This window comes from Pogoniulus pusillus, chromosome 17 (genome assembly GCF_015220805.1).
Source record: "Pogoniulus pusillus isolate bPogPus1 chromosome 17, bPogPus1.pri, whole genome shotgun sequence".
Classification (NCBI taxonomy): domain Eukaryota; kingdom Metazoa; phylum Chordata; class Aves; order Piciformes; family Lybiidae; genus Pogoniulus; species Pogoniulus pusillus.
Genome location: NC_087280.1, coordinates 9,892,956 through 9,918,476, shown reverse-complemented (window position 1 = coordinate 9,918,476; position 25,521 = coordinate 9,892,956). Strand labels below are relative to the sequence as shown.

At 38.6% G+C, this 25,521-nt stretch overlaps 2 protein-coding genes across 9 annotated transcripts in view; one reads left to right on the top strand and one right to left on the bottom strand.

Annotated features, from left to right (window-relative positions):
* Positions 1–7,225, bottom strand: part of WDR72 (WD repeat domain 72) — a 117,423-nt gene extending 110,198 nt beyond the window's left edge. For 3 of the 8 annotated variants that reach the window (XM_064157588.1, XM_064157589.1, XM_064157587.1), the window contains exon 1: positions 7,093–7,222. The gene's annotated coding sequence lies outside the window, so the exon portion shown is untranslated. Of the gene's footprint in view, positions 1–7,092 lie in introns of all 8 variants that reach the window. The other 5 variants (XM_064157584.1, XM_064157586.1, XM_064157585.1 and 2 more) reach the window with 3 other exon arrangements.
* Position 7,226: 1 nt separating this feature from the next.
* LOC135182943 (protein unc-13 homolog A-like) overlaps positions 7,227–25,521 on the top strand; it is a 51,237-nt gene continuing 32,942 nt past the window's right edge. Inside the window, exons 1-3 of the mRNA XM_064157592.1 lie at positions 7,227–7,453; positions 21,347–21,376; positions 24,278–24,377. Of these exons, the coding sequence (XP_064013662.1) occupies positions 7,387–7,453; positions 21,347–21,376; positions 24,278–24,377 (197 nt within the window). The 5' untranslated portion in view covers positions 7,227–7,386. The remainder of the gene's footprint in view (positions 7,454–21,346; positions 21,377–24,277; positions 24,378–25,521) is intronic.

Genomic DNA, 25,521 nt, shown 5'->3' with positions numbered 1-25,521 from the left:
AACAGAGAGCTCAGCATGTCCTTAGTACAAACAGTGAAAATTAAACAGCTGCCACTAAGAAGGTGATGGAGCACCACAACTGGGAGAGGCCACCCAAAAGACATAGAAGCTGAAATCTTGTAAGGATAGGAACTGCACAAAATAAAATGCATGCAAAAAGTAAGAGCCATCCAACAGTAGTAATAAAGCAATGACACAAAGTAACATGAAGAGCAGTTCCTGCAATAATTCAGAACAAATCACAGGACAGAAATACAGCACAGAAGCAGCCTTTTAAGCTATATTTAAAGAAAATTTTAATAGAAACCATCACTAAACTCAGTGCAGCAGCAGCTGAAAGCAGGGACACAGACAAGAGGTACCTTCATTACTACTACTGAAAGTCTCAAGTGCACAGAACTGGAGAAACAGCCTTGCTTCCTGACAAGACCATGAAGGTTTCAGTTACTCCGAAAAAGGGCTGAGGAGACTGGTATGGTAGACTGCCTAGGTGCTGATGCACAATCTCAGCCAGAACTTCAGTGGCAGAAGAGGAGGATGAATCTAAGAGAAAACTGAGGTTGAGAGTTTATTAGACTAAGTCATATTTAGTTTAATTTTAATGCTCTTCATGCAGACATCACAAAATACTAACAGATGTTACTGATCCCATATTTAAAATTTGGCATTTCTAGTATTTATTTTCTCATATCTAGTCACATGAAGATAGAAGTCCTTTTCTCTTCCAATTTATGCCCTGAAAGTTGTTCCAACCAACCACTAATGATGTGGTTTCGGGTATCTGCGAAGTGAGGAAAAAAAATCACCATTCTCATAGAGCTTATAAAATGGTAGCTGCCAAGTTAGCAGTTTGAGAAGTCAAATCCTTAGTCTTTAAAAGGCATTTTCTTGCATATCATGGAGTCATTTATACTTGTGCCATGGGAGCATTCAATTAGTGTAAAACACCATAAGGCAGCAGAATTCAGGTTTGTACTGCATTGAATATAAAGTCATAAATTACATTTTCTTGTAAAAGAAGCACAGAATCGAGATCAATATTCTTAGCAGAAGACCTACTGCTGAGCAAGCAATGAGTAACAGAACTTAGAATATCAACAGGAGTTAAAAACTAAATGATTTAATGGAATTTACTAATGTATAGGTGATCTATTTGCACAACATTTTTTTAGGTATCCATGAGTGTGATGAATTAATACACAACCAATACTATGGACAAAACATTGGTTATGTAAGAGAATTAATTTCTGACTGTAAAGTTACAGGAACATTTCTTACTTTTCCCTTACAACTGAAGTGTAAGAGAAATAGAAAACAGAAGGTACATGAATATAACAGTCTTTAACTTCTCCCCACTTGCTTCTTGGTTAAATTCTCTTTTGGATTAAGACAGTCTTATGGACAATGTTAAGTATTTTGCACGAGAGCTTTGCTTCTAAAAATAACAGAACTCCCTTAGAAATTATGTATGCACACATCCACATTTTGTCTGATAATATTTAGCTTTATCAAAGCTATTTAGTGATGCTGATGGCACCTAGAGCAAACTTTTAAATAATAAAATCAACCGATATTCATCAGACTGTTCCTTTAAAAAAGTAAAAACTGTTTCCACAAAGTCAAATATCGCCCAAGGCACCTCTGAACTGCAGGTAGCTTATCAGCACGTCAAATTCCTCCAGCTCTGTCCACTGAAGCATGTCTGATTTGCAGTATTAACCCATAATTCAACTTTTAATCAAGTTCCTCTGTCCTGTTCACAAGCTAATGAACTTTTATTTTTCCTACCCTTATGATCACTGTCCAAAAGAACTATCTCATGACTAAAAAAACCTCCCTGTTCTTACTTAAATCATACCAGTTCATCCCTTTGCTAACTTGTCACATGTCTACCATTTCGTCTGTAGTTCTGTGAAGACTTTTCACACTGAAAACACATCACAAACCTTTCTTGGCTTGAAAGATTCACAAAGTCCTTGCAGCTGTGCACCACTTTAACAACTTTGGGGCATTTGTGCAGTACTAGCCTTATTTATAAAACTGAGTACACTACCATTCACAGGTAAGAGCTATTTAGAAGTCTATTCAAAAGCTTTAGAAGGGCAGAGATCTGATCTTGAACACCTTTCTAAGCACATATTAATGCAAGAACTTTAACCCATCACTCGACTTTGACTTGCAGTCTGCTCAGTTCATTATCAGCTCAAAAGGTCAGATTGTACCATAAAGAAACAGTGCTACCATGACATATACTTTCCCCATAGAGCCTTAATTCCAATGCAGTAGGCATATCTTAATTTCACCTCCTCTACTACCCTGAAAAAATATGTTTGTTAGCTTCTCCATTAAACTCATCTCAGACCTTCCCAATCACTACCACATAATTACTGCTTAACCTTAGGTACATATCACTGCTGTATTTTCCAAATAAAAATTACACTTCTAAAGGAAGTGGTCTGGAAAGATATAGATTAGAATTGAAGAGTTTCTTATGTCTTAGAAACATGCATGTGCTCAGAGTGATTTGCAGTGAAAAATCTGGGTTCTGTTTGCCCCCACTAACGTCTGTAGCTTAAGTTCTCTCTTACTGGTCCTTGCATCCACATTTGGAATTTGCTCAAAAGCATCAAGGAATTCTTCCAGCAGAAATACCATGAACAATATTACACTATTAACTACAGTCACAAGAAGCACAACTTTTTCATAAAACACACGCCTCGATTTTTAAGTTATTTCAGAATTTACCAGAGCTCACATACATCAATGTCTCTAGAACTAGGAACTGAACTTCCTAGCGACCTAATACCAAACAGTTCACATAATCGAACACGGGTTGTGGAAGAAATATTCTTCTCACAACTACTGTCACAACAAAAGCTACCAAATAGGAAATTATAGTTTATTTAGAGGAGAAAAGGCCATGTACCACAAAATATCACTTTACATTCAACAGTCTGCCAAAAAAATTCAAACCAAATCAACAACAAAAGCATGAACATAAATTCACAAAAGTGTTTTTTTATTTCCTATGAATCCTAACCTATCAATACAAGATCAGTTGCTTCAAAGTCCAATTAAACATGTAGCAATCAGTGTGGGCATGAAGAGAGATAGAAATTGCTTTATAGTCTTGAAAATATTAAGAAATTAGCAGCATTTAAGTGTTTCTATTGTATTAAAATCAGAAACACTTGGAAAAAAACCAATGGGGCATATAGGCTAAAATAATACAAAACCTGAGAATTTTAAAACAGCAGCAGAAGTCTTCTCAGTCTAACAAAATGCTATCTTTTCAGACTTCAACACTATTGATATTCAAGTAAAATAACATCTTATATACAAACTTTAGAAACATCACTGTAGTAATGCAATTCCCTTTACAATGATGTAACCTTCCTACACAACGATGTGATGTCACTGTAACCCCCTTTAGATACATCATCATAGTAAAATGTTAGGAAGTAAATTTTAAGCAGAGTCTGGTAGGTTTTCACAACCAATTCCTGACATTTGTGTGATTCCAACCTATCTCATTCTCATATTCCCATCTACTCTTTGGCTTTAACTGACATTCTTCTTTCTTATTGTCTATGTTAGAAAAAGATCCAGCAATGTCTTTGTACTGTTAGTAAAAAATGTAATGATTTTCTTTAAAAATTGCTTTGACTTGCAGTCTAATGATCCATTCTGTATTGTCGTCAGTTTTCTCAATTTATGATGCAAACATTGCACTCTCCTTAAGGATGCTGTATACTTTCCCTGGCCAGGGGAAAGTCACCTTCCACTGTCCACAATATACAGCAACTCCATCTAAGAGACATGAATAATAAAACATATTACACTCACAAAATACCTCAGCACTTCCATTTCAAGATGGAATGGAACTTCCCTCAAGATTTGTCAAGGCTGCACCTTCATTGCCCAGAAGAGTCACTGCTGAGTGACACCAAGACCTCCCCGGGGTATGAACATACTGCTTTTGCAGTCCAAGGGAGCAAGGGACTAGGACCAGGAATCAATACAACCCATTTTAACTAGCAAGAACCACCTAGTAATACCTTGTTTGTATTTCTTGAACGAATGACACAAGAAACACTTATTTCATTCCACACAATAATTCACCACAATCAGAAGGAGCACAGTAAGGGCAACACCATCTCCCAGCTGCTGATTACATCAAAGGTTTGCAGCACAAATTCAATTTTATGATGTTAATCTCAGCCTGCCACTCAGAAATTTTCTCTGAGGGATATGATTTTTCTTGGATTTCATTTTAAGAATGATTTTCTTCTTCTACAATCAATAAAGATATGTTTTCATCAAAAGACTCTATCTTGGCAGAATTCAATTGGCCATCTCAAAGCCTTTTGGTGACACAATATTAATTAAAATGGTTTATGTTGCACCTAAGCTGGAAAATGGGGCAGTGAACACATCAGCAACTCAGAACACTTGTACCTTACAGACTGTCACAAGCTCCTTGAAGCTACTGTTTTACACCACAAATTGCTAAATTAAGGTTGCTAGAAAAGTGTATTCAAATGCTCTTTTGCTAAGTAGAAAAATTAAAGGTGTATGCAAAATTATTTAAAAATTCACACTTTCACTGCCATTAAAGGCTTCAACAGCAATCAATGATCTAAAGCTATTTAAGTATGTTAGACAACAACTGATGCATGGAAACTGACAAACCTGGTTTAAAACCAAATATATCCAGGATCCTGTGTATACATATATATAGATACAAATTTATTTGAAAAAGAAATATGTTATAAAAATATGTTTAGAGCTGTAAAAGATGCCTTAAAAGATTTGTTTTTACTGTCTGACAGTTACAGGAAATCAAATGTTGCCTAAGTACAATATGGAACTATATGTGTGTGTCAGTCATCTTCAGTGGAGTTATTCATATTCAAATGGTGAAATACTTTGCTTAAGCAGAGCTTTATTCATCCATTAGGACATTCACCCATCAATTCCTACAGGAACTCACACATGACAGAAAATGGCTATCAGTTCATCTTACTGACTTAAAGACAGGCTCTAGCCTTAGTTTTATACATACTGAGCTTACTGAAAGTAAAAGTTTCCCATGTAGGAAAACACTGGTTCCCTAGGCTTGTAACAAGATAGCTCCTTATATTTTCTTAATTAAAAACTGTCTTTTGACTAGACACTCATTCATGTCCTTTAAGAGAGTCAAGAGTCTCACTGCAATTCTCTTTGATAATAATCCCACATGAACCAAAGAGCCTACTAAGGTGGTATCAACTCCAAGTTTATGGCTTGCATAACTTGAGAAATGCAGAGTAATTAAGTTTAAGTCTATCATCTACAATAACTTTGATCAACTTTCATTTGTATGAAATATCACAGAGCTTGTACTGAACTAGACACAAGCCTACAGAAGCCTTTCTTATTTACACTGCTTTTACACAACAGGTACAACATCTACTGAGGTGAAGACACATTAAAAAGAACTTACAAACCATCTCAAACGGAGAGGTGGTGAATATGCATCAAAAGCTTTATGTCACTCATTTTGTCTTCCTTGAGTGACCTTGAAGTCATTTAAGCTTAAAAAAACTCACTGATCACAGAGGTGATGTTTTTGGTTCAGCTCCACTGTGCTCTGGTATGTTGAAATAACAAACAAAATTGGAATCAGATGCTTGAAATACAAAAACTAATTTCACCAGCCTTTGGGGTTTTTTTGGGTTTTTTGTTGTTGTTGTTGGTTTTTTCTGCCAGTAATGTAATAATCACTAACCAGTGGTGTAACTAATTGTACCATAATGAGGATTTCCTCCAAATTCTGACAACAAAAGCTCCTTATTCATCCATTTTGCTCTTTAAATACTCTTAATTACCCAGCAGGTCTCCATACAGAATTCTGACCTATGTGGCATGCAGCTGTTTAATGTAAACAGCTCTGAAAGATTTATTATACACACAGTTACAGCTGCTTAAGTAAAAAGACACTGCTTACTGAGAAGCAGAAACAAAGTCCAAAACTGATTCAGGGCACTGCAATGCAGGAATTGCAGTTTTCATGGCAGTAAACTTCTAATTTAAATACTGAAGTATTTTAATGAGAACAAACCTACCCTTGCCATGAAATCAATTCTACCAACTGGCACTAACCTTCTGAGCAAAATGATCTCAGCGTGACAGCCATTTTTGTGGTGGATACTTCCCAGGGATCATGGTGGCTCTGTACAAGTGGCACTCCTGACATGCTAAGGTTTCACACCGCATTAAGACAGCACGCACAGCGTTCCCAGCAGCAAGGACACAAGTCACCACGACAAAACCACCACAAGGTTCTGAGGGATCTGCTCCTATTAACTTCATAATTAAGCATATCTTCCAAAAAAATACCTAACCAGAATTATTTTCAAGCAAAAATGGAACTGTTGCAGATCAAATTTAGTTCTGCCTAAGGTTTTGCATCTCCTCAGGAAGGCATCACTAAAACAACACAGGGGCATTTTCCCACATGTTGAACGCTGATGTGCCCTCACATTACTGTGTCTCTCCAGAAAGTCCAGTGCACAAGCATGCTCCAAGGCAACTGATGAACATGCACAACCCAGTCAATTAACTGGGAATAGGAATTACCTGGCGTTTAACAGGCAGTGAAGCTGCAAAACAATGAAGTTATGTCACTGATGGTAAACTTACGGGGACGGAAAAAAGCTCACGGAAAGGTGGCTGAAAGGTACCCAAGGTAGAATGAAGAAACTCCTTTCCAGTCAGGAGGGCTTCACACCCGTCAGAAGAGCTCTGTGGTACCCAATATCCCTGAGACTCTCTGCCACGGCAAAACCCAAACCCACCATCAGCTTTTTCCCTGAGACACCTGAGGAAACTAAGCCTTAAGGCCACCGACCCGTTACCAAGGCCGGTGCCCGCAGCCCGACACTTCTTCCCACTGCGGAGCTGGCCCGGCTGGTGTTAAGCCGCCCACAGTCTGGCTGTGCTGGCGGGACCGGGAGGACTGCACCGGGCTGGAAGCCTGTGAGGAGAACGACTGGAGCAGAAAGCGGTGAAGCTCAGCTGAGCAGGCAAGACCCCGGGACAGACCCTTACCTCCAGCTGCTCCTGATCACCGCGAGCGAGGAGAACCGCCCTGCAACAGCTAGGGCGCTGGAAAAAAATTGGAGTCAGCTGGGACGAGTTTAATCCCACTCGGGAGCGGCTGCAGCCAGCCCAGTCCCCGTGCCTGCTCCCGCCCAGGCCGCGCCCTGGCCTCCCGCGGCGCCGGCCCGTGCGACCTCCTGCTGCCCAGCGCCGCTCGCAGCTGCAGCGCCCCAGGCGCGCCTGAGCTCTGTCGCACTTCTTGGGGAGCAGACGCTTCACTGGCGGCTTCGCTCTTCTTCGGACATGCTTCAGCACCTCAATGTCCTTGCGAGGAGACCACGATTGAACAGAGCGTTTGATGTACCAGCAGGTGAGTACATGGGCACGATCACTGCCCTGGTCCTACTGACCACGCTATTTCTGAAACAAGTCAGGATGCTGTTGGCCTTCATGGCCACCTGGGCACATGGGCACACCCCTAGGTCCTTTTCCACTGAATAGCTTTCCAGCCGCTCTGCCGCAAAGCCTGTGGCATGGCACGGGGTTGTTGTCACCCAAGTACAGGACTTCGTACTTAGTGCTGTTAAACCTCATCCCACTGGGCTCAGCTCGGTGACACACCTGTCCAGATCCCTCTGTAGGAACGCTTTTAGTCCAAAGTCTTGTTTTTATTTCGTTTAGCAGTTCTGTAGCTCAGATTTCAAAAGACTTCTAATGCAATAAAACAAACACACCTGAAGATGAGGTTTCTTAAATCTATTTCACTGTGTGGGTTATTTTATGTAGGTAAGCTATAAACTCTGAAAATAGAGCTTTAATGGAAAAAGTGATGTTTTGCTTATCAGCCTCAGTGAAGAACTAAGAAACACAGTATCTGAGGTGCAGACTTACAAAGGTACCTCAGTTTGGGGCTTGCTTCTGGGGTTTTTAGTGGTAATCATTGAAAGCAAAATGAGATTACACAGGTCAATTTACTTTAAAAAATATATATTTCTCTCAGAAAAGCTGAACCGTGTCACTTTGAAGTCAGTAGTGGTAACTGGAACCTCAGCTAAAGTTCTGATAGTCAAAAGATGCTTATCAAGAAAGTGAAATAATTGTGTGAGACTAAGTAACCTAATGGACAAACTAGATATTGCTTGGGCTTTCTGGCACTTCATGTGAATTGTGCCTGTGAACTTAAATAAATTATTTTGTCAGCTTCTGCTTAATCATCGATACATGGAGGTTTCCATAAGAAAAACTGTCACATACATTTTAGCACAATTTGACACAGAAGGAAGGTCATTCCAAAGACCTTAATTGCATCTTAAGCTCAGAGAGAATCATGAAACTGTGTGATTCCTATTTTGTCTTTTGACACCATCTTTATTACCTTGGTGAAAGAAATCATTCCATTAAAGCAGCACCCATATCTATATCCCCACCATTTAAATATATTTACAGATATGTGCTTAAAATACCTCTTATGAAAACTATGCATCATACATGCTAGTTACATTTCTAGATATGCAGAACTATCCCCAAAAAAGTGGATGGTTTTATTTCATTCCCAGTCTCTACAATAAGAGTAACTGTGTTTAAAAACACACAGCCTTTCACCTGTTGTGAATGATAAAAGTTTTAACATAAGATGGATGTGGTGACATAGCAATTTATGCCTTTTTTTTTTTTCTAAAGCACTGGTCCTATCTGAAGATAAAACCTTCCATGCCTCATATAATGTTTATGTGAAGTTCTTGTTTTCACAATTTACTTTTGAAGAAACAACAACTGAGTTACTACAGAGCTAACATAGGCAAACCCTGGTCTAATCAGAGGCATTGTGTGGTTTACCTGCTGAGATCAACCTCTAGAGCCAACGCTGATGTCTCAGCAGTTCTTCAAGGGAGAAAAAAACTCGGTGGATAGAGGTCCTTTTCCCTTTCCCTGCAGCCCTAGCCCTAAAACAGAACCCCAAGAGCAGGTGAGCAGGCTGAGAAGCATCAGGTGGTGTGAGTTAGGGATAAATGTGTGGAGTCACACCTGCTTTCCCCAGAGCAGACTGATCAGAGCTTGCAGTGGTACATAGTGGGTACAGGGCTGTGGACTTTGGGGGATAGTCGATGACAAAGATGGAAACCTTCACCCCGAGTAAACAAAGGTAAGGCTGTCAGCACCATGTATTCAAACTGCCTCTACCAAGAGAAAGAGAAGGGTTATTGTTGGTGCTTCGCTTCTGAGAGGGATAAAGGGTTCTATTTGCCTACCTAACCCACCCCACAGGAAAGTCTGCTGCCTCCCTGAAGCCTAGGTTAGGGATGTGGCAAGAAAGCTCCCCACTCTGCTGCACCCCATAGGTTATGATCCATTATTGACCTTTGAGGTAGGCAATGATGAACTAGAAAAAAGAAAACTCACAGCTGTCAAGGGGGACTTTAGGGCCCTGAGTTGACTAGTCAGAGGAGTAGGAGCACAGGTAGTGTTCTCCTTCGTCCCCCAAGTAAGGAGGACTAACCCAAACAGATTGAGGAAGATGCATGAGATTAATTCCTGGCTTCAAGAATGGTGTCATCAGCAGAGCTGTGGGGTTTTGATCAGGGGTCAATTTACATGGTGTCACATGAGGTACACCTCACCTAAAAGAGAAGGGTTGAATGCTTGTGATTTGGTGTTGACCCATCAGTGCTAGGTAGAGGGTTGGACTGGATTATCTTTGAGGTCTCCTCCAACCAGATGTATTCTGTGATTCTCTAATTTCTCTGCCAAGGCTTTAGTGTCCCTGTGTGTAGTCTAATAAAATTGAGATTTCCCTACTTTACTGAAAGCCTTGAAATCTATTAATAAAAAGCACTTCAAAGGAACTTTGAAAAATGTTAAATGTTGGGCCTGTTTTTTATAATCTGGCTTTGTGTAGGTGCCTTCACATTCTCGTTCCTCATAATTTATTAACCATTCTGGCCATATAATAATTTCGTTTTCTGTTTACAATTACTGTCATCCAATAATTACTTTCTCTAGATTTTGTCTGGTTTCTCCTCTTTATCTGAATAGGCAGCAAAGCGACTTCCAGCATCTAAAATATTTATATGGCCTCAATTAGCAATCAAGGCATGTGTTTTAGATGAATGAGATCAATTAGTGGTTAACAATGTTGTTGACAGATGTCACACTGAAATATGAAACAGCATTAGCTTAGATTACGTTAGGGGATAGTTGTCACATACTGAGAATTTATTGTATTATCTTATGTATAACATACTGAAATATTGATGAAACATGTCACATTTCATGTCAATGGAGCTATTGTTTTGCAAAGCTAAGCTATGGGTATATTCACCATTGGATATACTTCTCAGGGGCTTAAGAATGCTGTTGATTAAATCAGGGCTTTTATGAGAATAAATGCAATTTCACAAATTGCTGTTGGATAAAAGGATGAAATAAGTCTGTACTTGTTACATTCTGGAATTAAAGCAAGGCAGGGTTTGTTAATACAGAATTCAACCCCTTAATGTATTTCCTACTGGCTCTAGGAACTGTATATTATTGGTGATTTGAGGGGTGTGGGTGTGTGTTATGCTTGTGTTTTGCTTTTCAAAGGACAATAATGCTGTAGCCTCCAGTCCAAACAAAAGCGTAGTTTCACAATATTATTGTTTAGGTACGGTTTCGCTTGTTTGTTGCAATGGTTAACGACTGCAATGTACCCTTTGAGACACTAGAGGGGGCAAAGTGAAAATAGGGAGGGAAGTGCAATCCCAGGGATTTGGCTCTGAGTGCATCGTTTCTATTGAAGTTTAATTACACATTGAGATTGTAGAAGTAAACTTTGCTTTATTCGTCTCTTAAATATTTCTAATTGCTTTTTAGCTTGCTGTAATTATTTCACGGTATTGCCTTGCAAAATTATCTGCATTAAATGAATTTAGCTTTTCCTTTTTGTGTTTTTCTGAGGAGAAGTGTGAAATACTAAATTATTGTTTGAAGGGAATGTTGGTAACAATTTTTCCCAATTTAAAAATTCCTCAAAGTATCTTTGCCATGTATTTTCTAGTATTCACATGCCATATAATGTCATGGCATTACAATGTTATGACAGCTATATTTATTTCTAGGTATTCCTTACTTTGTACTTTTGTGGGATGTGAAATCAGAACAAAGGAATTACCAGCTATGTAGGATAATAAATATTCTGATTTCTGGTAGCTGTGTGTTATTGATTGAATTGAACCTGCTGCAGTTATTCATATCGTGCTGCAGTCATGGTATGACTTCAAAAATGAAGGTGCTAACTGGAGCAAAGTGTTAGGGGCTTGAAGTTCAGCTTGCAGCATGGGAGGCTTCCTCTTCCAGTTGCTAGTTCTGTTTTTCAGGTTCTTGGGTGCTGGTTTTCTGCAGGCATGGCAGCAGAATGGGTGGGAGTCAGGTAGCTGCTGGGTTTGTTTTTTTGTTTTATGCTGAGTTTGGGTTTTTTTTGGAGGGGTGGATTTATTGGTTTTTTGTTGTTGTTGGTTTTGGTTGGTTGGATTTTTTTGTTTTGGTTTGGAGTTTGTAGTGCTTTTTGTTTGATTGGTTTGTTTCTCCCCCAGTATTTACTGTGCTTCTTCTGCAAATAAGCTAAGGTAATAATGCACTGTATTATTAGATTAATCAGATTATTAGCTAAGGTAATTATGCACTTATCTCTTTACTTGACCTTGAGTTGTGTGTGTCACTCTTCCCCTCACTTCTGTGTTGGAGGAGCAGACAGGTTAGCCCTTGTGCTAAACACTCTGTTTTTCACGTGGCATTAGGGTGTGAAGCTTGAGGTGGGCTTGGTTTTGTTTGTTCATTTTAATAAAAGTTTGGTAGTATTGACCTATTACAGATGTTTTGTAAAGAGTCATTTAAGCACTTTTTAACTGCTTACAGTAAGTAAATCTCATTTTATTTTTTTTAAAATTTTCCACTATAATTCCATGGCTTTTCTTGAATATTGGTATTTTAAAGTGAGCTGAAGAGAGGACTGCAGATTTTAAAATAGGGCCACAGAGCTCACACAGACTAAATGTAATCAGTGAGTGTCCCAGGAATGGGGATTTTTTTTTTCTAAGCATGTAGGCACATGAAATTTGCAGCATATGTAACTACTTGTAGACTAATATGATTAACAAGGCTAACTGTGTTAGAAAACATACTACTAAGTTACAGGAGTAATTAAACTAAGAGGTTTTTGTTTGGTTGTTTTTTTTTTCAATTATATTTGAATTTAAGAGTGGAGGTGGAATAATTAGTGAGCCTTACTTAATTTCTTGGTAGCAGCTTTCTGCTGTCTCTAAATGCTTGTGGAGCATTTCCACTTGTAATGGAGGGGTAATTAATTAATGCAAGATGGTATTTTTTCAAATTGAATGTGTTTTAAAAATTAATATTGTTGTGATACTTAGAAGTCTCACCCCTCCCCACCCCCCGATCACTAATTTCAATAACAGCTGGTTCTTCACATGGTCATGGAAACATACAAAGGAATAACTGGATCTAGAACAAATAACTGGCAATATATCAACATTAACTCAGTTGAACTGGACAAGTTCTTGCAGTCAACTACACCACTTGTCCACTAGATGGACTCAGGAAGCTCCTTTGTGGTTATGGCAGAAGGCAGTGGTGAATTACAGGCTTTAAGTGTTTACTCAAAAAAATATCTCCTGAGTCACAGGGCTAGCTACAGCTGAGGAGAGTACCCAAACACTTGCAGAGGTTTCTGTGGGTGTCTTCTTAGCCACTGAGGCTTCTGATTCTTCCCAGGCTTCACAGGGCACTGGGGAAAGGAGACAGACAATCTCTGACCTTATCCTGGACCCTTTGGACAACCTGTGTCCCCCTTCCAGGGCTTCTCGTCTTGGCAGGTGTAGGCAGGATGTCTTGCAATGTGCAGTCTTAGCACAGATGTCATGCTGGCTCTACAGGCTGATTGCATGGAGGCATTTAAAGCCCATTCCTGGTAAACTCAAAGCAGGCAGTTTCTAGGCAGTTCAGCAGAGCTACCTTACAGCTTAGCATATCAAAACGCTGCAGAATGCAATGGCAGAGTCACTGCCAGAAGCAGAGAGGGCACAGTAAGGCAGGCGCAGCAAGCAAGCGTGAATACAGCGGCAGAGCACGTTGTGTTACCTGCTCATCTCGTTTTGTCAGTGCAGCCCAAGCCTGTTGGCCCTTTGGACACAGATTAGCCCATCAGAATGGCAGTTAGCCACGCTTGGCCTTAGTAGGTGAAGCAATAGGCCTGCTGTACCCAAATTGGGGAACAGCAAAGGCCCTGCGTAAGGCAGGCACAAACCCAGTCTGTGTACCTTTCTTACCACAGGAGCAAAACAAGTCTGGGCAAGCCACAGCCCTTAGACTCAGTGGCTTCAGATTCTTCATCCTCTTTCCCATGGTTGTTTCTCCTCATAGCAAAGGGAGGGAGAGCAGAAAAACATCTCTGGGCAAGCCAGGACATGTATAGGCCTATTTTGGCCTATTCCGGCCTACCACGACACCACTGCCGACAAGGAAGATAGCTAGGTCCAGGTACTCCACTAACCACAAATGCAGAGCAATGATCCCAGTCACTAGTGGTGCTCCCCGAGGATCAGTGCTGGGCCCAGTCCTGTCCAATGTCTTTATTGATGATCTAGAGGAAGGGATTGAGTCCAGCATCAGTAAGTTTGCAGATGACACCAAGCTAGGAGCAGGTGTTGATCTGTTGGAGGGTAGGAGAGCCCTGCAGAGGGACCTGGACAGGCTGGATGGGTGGGCAGAGGCCAATGGGATGAGATTTAACAAGGCCAAGTGCAGGGTCCTACACTTTGGCCACAACAACCCCAAGCAGTGCTACAGGCTGGGGAGAGAGTGGCTGGAGATTAGCCAGGAAAAAAACAACCTAGGGTGTTCTGGTAGGTAGTAGCTGGAGATGAGGCAGCAGTGTGCTCAGGTGGCCAGGAGAGCCAATGTCATCCTGGCCTCCATCAGGAACAATGTGGCCAGGAGGACAAGGGAGGTTATTCTGCCCCTGTACTCAGCACTGTTCAGGCCACACCTTAAGCCCTGTGTCCAGTTCTGGGCTCCTCAATTCAAGAGAGATGTTGAGGTACTGGAATGTGTTCAGAGAAGGGTGATGAAGGTGGTGAGAGGTCTGGAACACAAACCCTATGAGGAGAAGGTGAGGGAGCTGGGGGGTGTTTATCCTGGAAAGGAGAGGACTCAGGGGTGATCTCATTGCTGTCTACAACTACCTGAAAGGAGACTGTAGCCAGGTGGGGGTTGGTCTCTTCTCCCAGGCAACCAGCAACAGAACAAGGGGACACAGTCCCAAGTTGCACTGGGGGAAGTATAGGCTGGATGTTAGGAGGAAGTTCTTCACAGAGAGAGTGATTTGCCATTGGAATGAGCTGCCCAGGGAGGTGGTGGAGTTGCCCTCCCTGGAGGTGTTCAAAATAAGTCTGGCTGAGGCACTTAGTGCCATGGTCTAGTTGATTGGACAGGGCTGGGTGCTAGGTTGGACTGTACGATCTTAGAGGTCTCTTCTAAGCTGGTTGATTCCATGATTCTATAGTTGTATGCATACAAAAGTACACAAAGCAATGAAAACCAGCATCCTTTTCAGTTTTATGTTTAGGACGAGGCAGAGAACCCAAAGTAAGAAATGTGGGGCATAAGATGAATATAATTGAATGATCTGGAGAAAAGAAAACTAAGTTGAGCTTCCTATGATACAGACAGTACAGGATACATTTAACCTTCCAAGTGTGTATTTAATTTTTTTTTTTTTAATTGTCATCTGAAACTTTTCATCTGTGCCACGAAATAGAGTTCCTTAGTCCCTTTTTTGGTGAACTTAAATGTTTACTGTGTTTTAAGAGATAAATAAGATCTGAAAACCTGTAAATTTAATTCAGACGTGAGAATTCATTGCTGCTCTCCAGAGCAAACCGGACTCAAGCCACTAGGTGTCTCTAAATGAAAAATAAAAGCAGCTAGGAGGGCTGCTTAAGACTACATTAAAACTTGTGGAGTAGAAATGGAGGAGTTCGGAGAACATTTCCTTTGATCCAGAACAAACTTGTGCTTCCAAGAACCAGTTGCTGAGTAGAATTATTTGATCAGGCTTCTGATGGGTAAAGTTTCTTTAGGAATTTATTCCTTCATAGTTATAATGATCACAGTTTAATTTCAATGTGGCAGCAGTTTCACAGTGATGGTGCCAATATGCAGGGCTACCAGTGAAATGAAATCTTTATTAACTTAAAATAGATTCTAGAAAAAAAAAATACATTTTCTTTTACAGGATTTACAGGTCACAGTGAAGGCAGTATAGCACCCAAACTTAAGAACAATAATCAGAAGTACGTGATCCTCTTCCCTGTTAGTGTAGTGCTACAGTAACTGGTTTGTACACTTTCAGTTTCTATTTACACACAACAGTAAAAATATTTCTTCTTCTTCTCATGACATTCTTAATGAGAAGATCCCAAAGCACTGTACAGATGCTAATTCTGACAGTATTTCCCTAACAAAGGAGTGAGAGTGCTTTCAGTCTTTATGGAATTAGAGTTGGAATGAGAGATGCAAAGTACTATGCAAAATTTGTACACACACAAAACCAAATAGTTAATCTGAACTGAATAGTCTTTTTTTTTTTTTTTAATGCTTAGGGCCAAATTAAAAATTATACATTTTCCTCATTAACTCAGTTATTCAAAACTTAGACATTTCTGGCACTTACAGCTGAAATACTAACTTTTCTGTAATACACTTATTTAATAAAATTCTTTTTTTCAGTGTAATAATGTCCTAGGTCCTGTGGCTATCACAAATAGGACAGGTGGAATATCAATCTCTGATAAGTTAGTGTATTTTTTTCTGTTAAAACTTCAGAATCTTGTTATTTTTTAATTGTTGCAGCTTGGCTTTTCAGTATGGTTTTGGAGATTAATAACAAATAGCAATTTCAATAAAATTTGTATCTCTGTATTTGGTGGTTAAAAGCACATCATTTTGAAGGAATGCCTTTCCTTTTGTTTCCTATTGGAAAAGGGTAAATGGAGTGCATCAGACCCATTTATCAAGGTGATTTTTGTGAAGCACAGAGCACATCACCTATTATCCCTAGCCATAGTTGTGCTGATGTTTTGGAGACAAGGACAAAACTGATCTAATTTGTAGTTCCTATCTTTAATATTGCTCATAGCTTCTCAGGGTCAGAAATCAGCTGATTGATTTTCTGCTTATCCCATTGCCCTGATGATGTATCTCTTGATAACATATTTTGTTACAGAGTTCATTATTTCTATCTTTTATCACTTATGGACTATACTGAAAATTATAGAATACACCTGGGGATGCAGAATCTATATTTCTGAAATGTAGAAGTGAAATGGATTGGAAATGTTACATTTTTCATGCTTTCCTGCTTGAAATCCTTCTCATTGGTTTCAGCTTTCTGTTTTATGATCACAATAATGATAATCTCAGAATCTTAGGGGCTGGGAGGGAAGGACTCCCCCTGCCAGAGGAGGATCACCTGTACCAGATCACACAGGAATGCATCCAGACAGGTCTTGAATATTCATCTCCAGAGATAGAGACTCCACAGGCCCCCTGGACAGCTGGTTCCCAGTGTTCTGTCACCCTCACAGTGAAAAAGTTTTTCTTCATGTTTACATGGAACTTCCCTTAATCATTTTTATGGCTATGCACTGGATTCTTTCAAGCAGTTCCCTGTTCTCCTTGAACTGAGTGGCCCAGAACTGGACACAATATTCCAGATGTGGCCTCACCAAGGCAGAGTAGAGGGGGAGAAGAACCTCTCTTGACCTACTAACTGCAGCCCTTCTAGTGCATCCCAGAGTGGCATTGGCCTTCTTGACCACAACAGAATATTGCTGGCTCATGGTCAACTTTCCATCCACAAGGACTCCCAGGTCCTTTTCCCTTTGCTTATCTTTCAATTTGATTGGAAGAGTGTGTAATTTTTTCCCATAATAGGCAGAAATCTTCTTTCATGAGGCCTCATTTAAAATCAATTATTGACTTCAGGGGGGTTGCAAAAGCCTCCAGTTTATCTCCCAGTCTTCCAAAGTGACTGACACATTTCTTAACATGCTAATGTAAGGAGATACTGATGAATATTGATCAGAAGAAAATTTCACTAGATTTATTTGCAAAGGAGCAAATTATATTTCTTCTTAAGGGGAGAATTTCTGAAGAAAGATAGTTAAAATGTGAATATTCCAAGGTCAAAAGCTGTTTTAAAAATACATGACTCAGCATAAAAGTACCCAGAGAGGACTGTAGGGGCATGCAAGAAAAAACTGCTCCTACACTCCAATAAATCAACTGAAATTTGGTGAAGTTTTCTTTTGAGTATTTTCTAAGATGCCTTAAAACAACAATAAACTGTATTTTCATTCTTGCTCTGAAAGTGGAGAGGTTATCTTTCATATGTTGTTGCACTTAGCATTCAAATGTGCTGTTCTTTGTCTTCCTTATGCAATATATTATATTAAAATCTGAGTTTGTGACCACAGTTGTTGCAAGTATCCTGTAGAGGAGGAACTTCCTGAGAAGAACAATATGTAGCTTTAATGCCAAGTAGGTAAATCATACGACTAAAATCTCACTTTTGAATTAACTGAAAGATGCTGGCAGGCTTGAATTTGCTAATATGTGCTATATAAACTCATGTTAAAAAGAAAAAGAAAGATTCTCACACACACAGAAATAAAAGGTAAGCTCATAAATTAAAATAGTTATATCCTTCTTCTGTCGGATGAGATTTTTGGATTGAGAAATAATTATTTATGTCTTTTGGAAACAGATCACTCACCAGTGCTAGGTATCAGTTGATACATCCTTAATAACAACATTTGCTTCATTACACTCTTCCAGTAACATTAAATGCTTTTTGATCTAAACTGTAATGTAAACAACTTCTAGTTTGGGTTGTTTTTTCATGTCTTTCTAACTTTGATTCTGCATGTAGATCTGCAATGCTGGGACCATTTAACTGACATCAATTTACAGGACTGAAATGTAGTATCAGGCATTAAATGAGAAATGATAATATAGGAAATGGAAAACATTGGAGAAGACATGACTAAGTAACAGGATAATTGTGAAACATGCATGGTATACTACAGCTTCTCCTCTTATGCCCTTTAGCCAGATGCTATCTTGACAACTTGTTCCAGCTCAGTGCTCTTCATTATATATTTGTTAAATATAATAAATGCTTTCTTCCAAATGAAGGAGCATTTCCACATGCCACATTCTCAGTGTACAATGACATTCTTCCTATGTTCATGTATTCTCTGTGTGTTTCTTACCATAAAGCATAATATCTTTCCCAGCTGCATGACATGTGTCATGACACAAGAGTAAAGTAAAAGGACTGCTATGACTGCTCTTGCCACTGGAACCCCAGGATTTGAGGAGAAAATCAGTATCTTGCATGAACGGACCTGATAAGGGAAGAAAGGAAGAGGCAAGTTTGCACTGTTTTGGAAGGATAGAGAGATGCACCTGTATAACTTCTGCTCATGTTGAGGCTTACTGAGGATTATGTTTACTGAAACTTAAGTCAGCAGTGATTGGATTTTTGTTCCAAGTGATATTTTTCTCATTTGACCCAAATACATACTTGGGATCAGATTCTCAGCCAGCATGCACCAGACGAGTTCTCTTAAGTTCAGTGAAACTCCATTGCTTGCACAAGGTGGTAACCTGGCTCTCAGACTGCTGTGGGAGATTCATTCAGAACAAACAAAATTCAAAAGAGAGATATGCAAATACTTTCTGATCTTGTTTTTCAGATTAATGTTGTATGTTAACAACTTCATGATATGGCATAACACCGTGATCTTAAAACAACATAAGTAATATATATTTCTGGGGACTGGAAAGCAAGACAACACATACCATGTAGAGTGATTGTAGACTTTCATGAAATCATGCACTATATTTTCTTAAGCATCATATTTGACAGATTTTTGCCTCTGTGGGCTATCACAGGAAAGGAACCTCTTAACATCATTGATTCCAACATCTCTGCAAGAACAGGTTGCCTTAGATTGTGTCCAGTCAAGTTTTGACTATCTCCAAAGACACCACATCCTCTCTGGACAACCTGTTTCAGTGTTCAGCTACCATCACAGTGAAAATGAGTTTTCTTATGTTGAGGTGAAACTTTGAATTTCACTTTGTGCCCACTGCTTCTTTGCCTATTATTAGGCAACAATGAAAAGATTCATTTTACACCATCAGGTATTTACAAATATCAATCAACCCACTCCAACTCTCTAAATTTTCTTAGTCAGGCTAAACAGTCTTATCTCTTACCTCTCTTTTGAGGTGTGGCCATCACCCATCAGTGAATATTGCTGTAAATATGTTAATACTGCATGAGAATATTCACTATCCAATGAAGTGATACAGTAGAATTAGAAATCAAAGTATGAATATTCATCTTGTCTTTTTGTGCAGTAATTATTCTCACTTTTGGAAAATCAAACATACTTATGCTTAGTTATAGCCACTATAGTAATGTAGGACTTCTATGTGAATTTGTGTTTTCATTTTTAAAAGTTAAAAGGAGAAAAAAAAACCCCACAACAACTGTATTCCACTTCAGATGCTTTGCACATACCAAAATCAAGCTTGAAGAGCTGCCAAAGAATGTTCTTAACAAAACGGTTGCACTGTGTTTGTTATTGGTGGCACAGATGGCAGAAATGTTTAAAGACAGCTGCATACAGAAGATAGAAGTTGAGGAAATGAGAGTTAGGAAAAAGTAGCAATATTTCTTCTTTCCTCTTCATCTCAGGCTGTGTATAGAGGGAGAAAGAATGTGTCATTGGTATTTCACTGCTCCATCAATTGGCTGGCTTTCCTCCATGTGAAATATGGGAGGAGCATGCAGGAAAAGTGAGGAAACAAGGAAAAGAGTAATTTAGTCTTCAACTCAAACTATTTCTCTGCTTTGTGGAGGTTAAAAAAAAAAGAAAATAAAAAAAAAGGCACTTGCAATTTCTGTTCTTCAAAATATTTTTCATCTGGAATGGAACTTCTTTCTGTAAAAGGTAGGCTTTTCTTATGCAAGCTCCTTTACCAATGTGACAAATACTTAAATGGCTATAAAAAGCAACTTCATAGACTGCAGAGGTGCATTATTCATTTTAGATGATGGGGAATCTTGAGGTACTTCATGAGAAGCCAAGTAAGTGTGGTGTGTCAATTCTATGCTCTTTCAGTGCATCTGAACTGCTGTAGTGTTTCTCTGCTTGTGTCTCAGTGATAGTCTGGTCTCTCCCCCTTTGCATTGAAAGTGAAAGCTTTCTTGGTGTGAGACGTGGAATTATTCAGGCTGTGGGACATTCTGCACGTGTGATGCAGCTTGTGGGAATGGAGTCAGAAAACAATTTCTTTTGGGAACCTTTGTGGTGTAAAGTTGTGGACTCAATGTTTTGTTTTATTGACTTTCACTGGGTCCTAAGTGTAGTAGTGAAATATATGGTATACATAAGTATATTTTAAAGCAGGTTTGATATTTATAGGACTGCAGTGGTGTTTCATTCGAGTTGAACTTAATTGTATTACATGCATTGATATGGCAAGAGAGTGTTTAATTAAGTAATTAAAAAATCTAAATTCAATGACCTTTATTAGTCAGCTATTTGATAGAAGATGACTGTGTTAGATTTTCACAATGCTGATGACAACCTGGATCACAATGCTATTAGCTTCAGGGCATTTTTCACTAATGTTAGTGGTACCATAGCACAAAACCTAAGGCTATGGAACAAAGTAGGATTTGAAATGCTCACTTTTTAGGTCATAAGGTGTTTACTGCAGTGTGTCTTTTCTGTTAGGCAAAATAAATACAACATATAACAAAATGATTCATTGTAAGATGACAGAAAACACTTTAGGTTATGTGATGTCTGTGAGCCTGCTGTGATTATTAGTGAGAAGAATTTCAAACCAGCATTATGAAGTGATGGATAGCAGACTAACCTGGCCTCTGTTCTGCCCTTTATGTTGTATCTATGTATTTACTAGGTCGCCTAAGTAGCAAAGGCTTCCCATAGGCTTTCTTCTTCAAAAAAATCTGAGTATTTATATTATCTTACCACAAAGTATTTTTTAAGAGAAATTGTTTTAGACCACAGGAATTCCTTAGATACCTTTTTTCCCCATAAAATTTAATGGCAAGCATTGTCAAGCTATTATTTGAATATATTTTTTTTTTCTATATATCTAGTGAAAAGAGGAAGATTGGCTAAAGCAACTGGTAAGTCTGATTTCCCTTTTAATTTTTACATTTTTGTTTCTTTGACATGCATGTGTATAGAACACCAAAGAACATTTAATCAGGGACTGCTTGTCTGCAGCAAAACCAATGGAGAAATAATTTAAAAATATAAATTTATTTTAAAAATAAAATTATCAAAATTGTAGCCTCAGACAATATGTCATAGTTACTAATTATTATTGTCTTTCAAATTAGAATATTTAAGGAATATTTCCACTAAAATGAATTTTTGCATCATTTGATGACCTGAATGGGTCATCAATCAAAAGGAACTAAGGAACTCTTTATATAAAGAGTGCAGGGTTTTAGTTTCACCAGTGTGAGGAGTAATAAACATGAGTAAAATCAAACCACCCAGGACTCTCTAGATCTTCCTTCAGGACCATGATTTAGCCAGAGTGGAAAAGGAAATCCAAACTCAGCCAGAGATTTCTAACATATAGGTAGACTATAAATTGGAGGTCTCCAAAATCTTCTGACTGACTAGTTCTCAGGAGAAACTGGCATACAGGCTTCTAAATGCAGCCTGCCAGTTGTTTAAATTCATGGAGATCAGAGAAAGGCAGCTCTGAACTAGAAAAGGTTAAGCTGCTTTCTGGGAATGTGATTAGAAGACGACTTTCAGTGGTAGTCATCTTCAGAGTAAGCTGTGAAGTATATGTATGAAGAATACACTGAGAAATGATCTCTTTCATTGAAATTCTAATGCAGATGAAAATGATCCATTGGGTTCAGCAGATCTTGTATTTCGTTGTTTCTCAGATGTGGTAAATGACAAAATAAAATTATCAATCAATTATTTAATAAAACTTAAGTCATTTCAATTTTCCTTTGAATGCTGTCAAAGACTTGCTAATGCCATGAGTATAGGCAATAAAGTTTGAATGGTTTACTCTCTGATTATTGGCCATATTTTCCTAGGCAGAAAATTCTGTAGGTAGTGACTGAGAGAAGTATTGAGATACCTGCAGTTTCCTCAAAACTCTTAAATTCTCCTTTGGTTTATTTTTTTGTCTAAGTTGCCATAAGGGTGCTGTGCTTTAGTTCTGCTTGAAAGTTGAAGAGCTGAGCAGGGTGATAGCTTGCCCTTTTCACAAAAGAAAAAAAATTCTGCCCTTTGTGCCTCCATTTTTGATAGGCAAAGGCTTGGGAGCTCCAGTAACAGCTTTGTGAAAACAGTTTGTATCATTAGCAAAAAATACAGCTCATTTCCACTGCAAGGTTATTGTAGTAATATTCATCCTTGGTACTGTCATTCTTCAAGGAGGTTATGCATTTGTGGTTATTTGGAAGGTAGAATTTCTACATTTTCTTGAAATATTCATGACATCTGAAGAAGCTGAATTAGTGCTGAAGTGCAGTGGAGTAACATTTACTTCTGGGGGAGGTTCGTTATTACCTTTTTTTGATGAAAACAGTTATAGATGTGGGCACTCACACTGGCTGCAGTTAAATATTGTAGGTTGTCTTTTTTGAGACAAGTAATCAATTTACTGCATAGTTGTGAAAATTTCTCAAACATTGAGTTGCAAGTCTCCAAACTACAAACAAATTTTGCAAATACAAAGGATTTTGCCAGTTCTGTGGTTTGTTTACCTCTGTTACACAGACTAAGTAATAGGATAGTAGGTGAATCACACATTGTTGACAATATTTCTCACAAATAAGTCACCAGATTACGAAATCTCTGTTGGCTTTGTCAAGTTTTTTTTTCAGTGTAAGAACAAAGGCATGTTTGAAAAGACGGGTGTGCTGAATAATAGAGAGTAAATAGATAACGCTGATCGCTGGTGATTTTGTTTATTGACAAAAATAGTTCCCATGATATAACATCCTTTAGTCCTTTTGTCAAACATTATCATCAGCCCTAGCTGATAAGATCTACATACAGGATGTACTGAGCTAATTCTTCTTCACACTTCTTGTTAACTGCTGTGTCATTTGATACAACCTATTCAATAGGCTATTGTAGACAGTGACAGCTTCCTTCCAACTGAGACTTCTTGATTAACCTAGTGTAATACAGACAGCTCAAAAATTCTTCTCTTCTTGGCTACATCTCATGTGCATATTTTGACAGTAGCTCTATTAAAAAAAAAGAAATAAATTATATGTCTATGTTCATCCTCATGTAGGATGTTGGAGGCTAATGAAGGATGTGTTGCATGCATGCAAGTTGCAAAGCTTTTCTGAACAGCCCCATTCATTGAAATAACGCAATATACCCTTTGCTGCCTTCGATTCTAATGTAAGGCCCTGGAGGGCAGAGCTTTCCCTCAGTTCTTTTGCCTTCTGCTGTTACTGATATTTTCAAGAACTTCAAAATTTTAAAGGCTTTGTTCTTTCTGGAGATTGAGTCCAATTTTATGAATGTACATACTTGGCATCTCAAAAAATATCTGAGGTTTTCTGGGACCAAACCCCCTTTTACCAATGCATCTATAGACAGAACTAGATTCACACATAAAAGCAAGACTGAATTACATGTTACTAGTCTGTGCTGCTGCCTTTACTGGACATACAAGTCCATTAGTCAGATATCAATATCATACCAATTGAAAAAACTAATTTACAGAAAGGAAGTGTGTGCTGGTTTCATGTAAGATATTAAGGAGATTGATAAATAACCTGAGAAGTCATGTCTGGAAGATGATCCATAATATCCTTGCTGTCATTTAGGATTGTGTTCTCTCACACCTGTGATGGACTGAGAATTTTCCCTAATAATTCCATCAGAATTAATAAGAATTTCCTTGTTTCAATTCACATATTTGTAACACCCCTCTGAATGGTTTGTACCGAGCAAGAGGTCTACTACCATGAGATTGAATGTTTCTGGCTTCTAGGAAGATATAACGTGAGGTTTTCTTTCTTTTCCAGATGCATTCAAAACCTATGTTGTTTTAAAAGTCCAAAATTTAAAAAGCACTACAATAGAGAGAAGGGGAAGTGAACCTTGCTGGGATCAGGACTTCATGTTGTAAGTATCAGGGAATGAATTCGTTCTCTCTTTGCTATATGTGGACAGTTCAGAGCAATTAATAACGTTTGGCACAGGCCATGACAATGAGAAAAAAAGTATCCAGCTTAGAGAAAAGGTGCCAGGCTAGTTATGAGGAGCTGAACAGAAGATAATTTTGCAAGCCATATTGCAGATCAAGCACAGCAGTCAAGAAGGGGAAGAAAAGATTTGTTTCTAGTATCTTTATTTTCATATTGTGTCTTAGGAATACAGAAATGAGAAGAAAGAGAACTCAAACTGATTGCACACATCTTGATTGTTGTTCTATTCTATTTCCTTTCTATATGATTCATATTATCATTAAAACAGTATTATATTTGTTTTTCTGCTGTATAAATGCTTTGCTTTAAATCATATAGTACGTAAATGAGTGTTCCATGACACCAATGAGAACAAGTAATTCAGCAGGTTTATTTTCTTAATTTGTAATCTAAATGTTACTTAACAATACAAACCCACTTATCTAGCAAATTCTAGGTTGTTGTAGCTCCATCTGTTGCCTACTCAACTATACAACACAGCAGACTATTAAAAGGCAGTGTATATAGGCATTTACAAGTATATTTGTTAGGACTTTGTAAAATCATACTGCATATCCTTTTTTTAATTTGCTCTCCATCTCTGCCTGTGAAAAGAAAACAATCCCCAACACACGCCCAAAAAAAATCCTGCCACACCAAAAAAACCCACAACAACCAAAATCCTCAAACCAACCAAAAACCCCTCAAAAAATGGAGAACCAAACCCACCATCACAAAGCAAACAAACAAACAAACCCCTAACCAACAAACCTGCTCCATTACATGTAGATATTACTAGCTTGCATTTTACAAATGATTGATTAAGCTTTCAATATGCACTTTCACTGCTCAGTCATCAGTGCAACAACTTTAAAGTTGGGGTCGAAAAATACCACAAGGTAAGAATTTACAGTCTTTCTTCTAGAATATATTTGTGATGGCTGTAAGTGAACAGAACAAAAATTCACTGCATCTATCCAGCCACGTGAGAACAGCAGAAAATTAGAGAGTGAAGCAGCCAACAAAGTGTTTATGGAGAAGAATATGATGAGTTCTGTACCTCGCTCAGGGGTGACACCCTT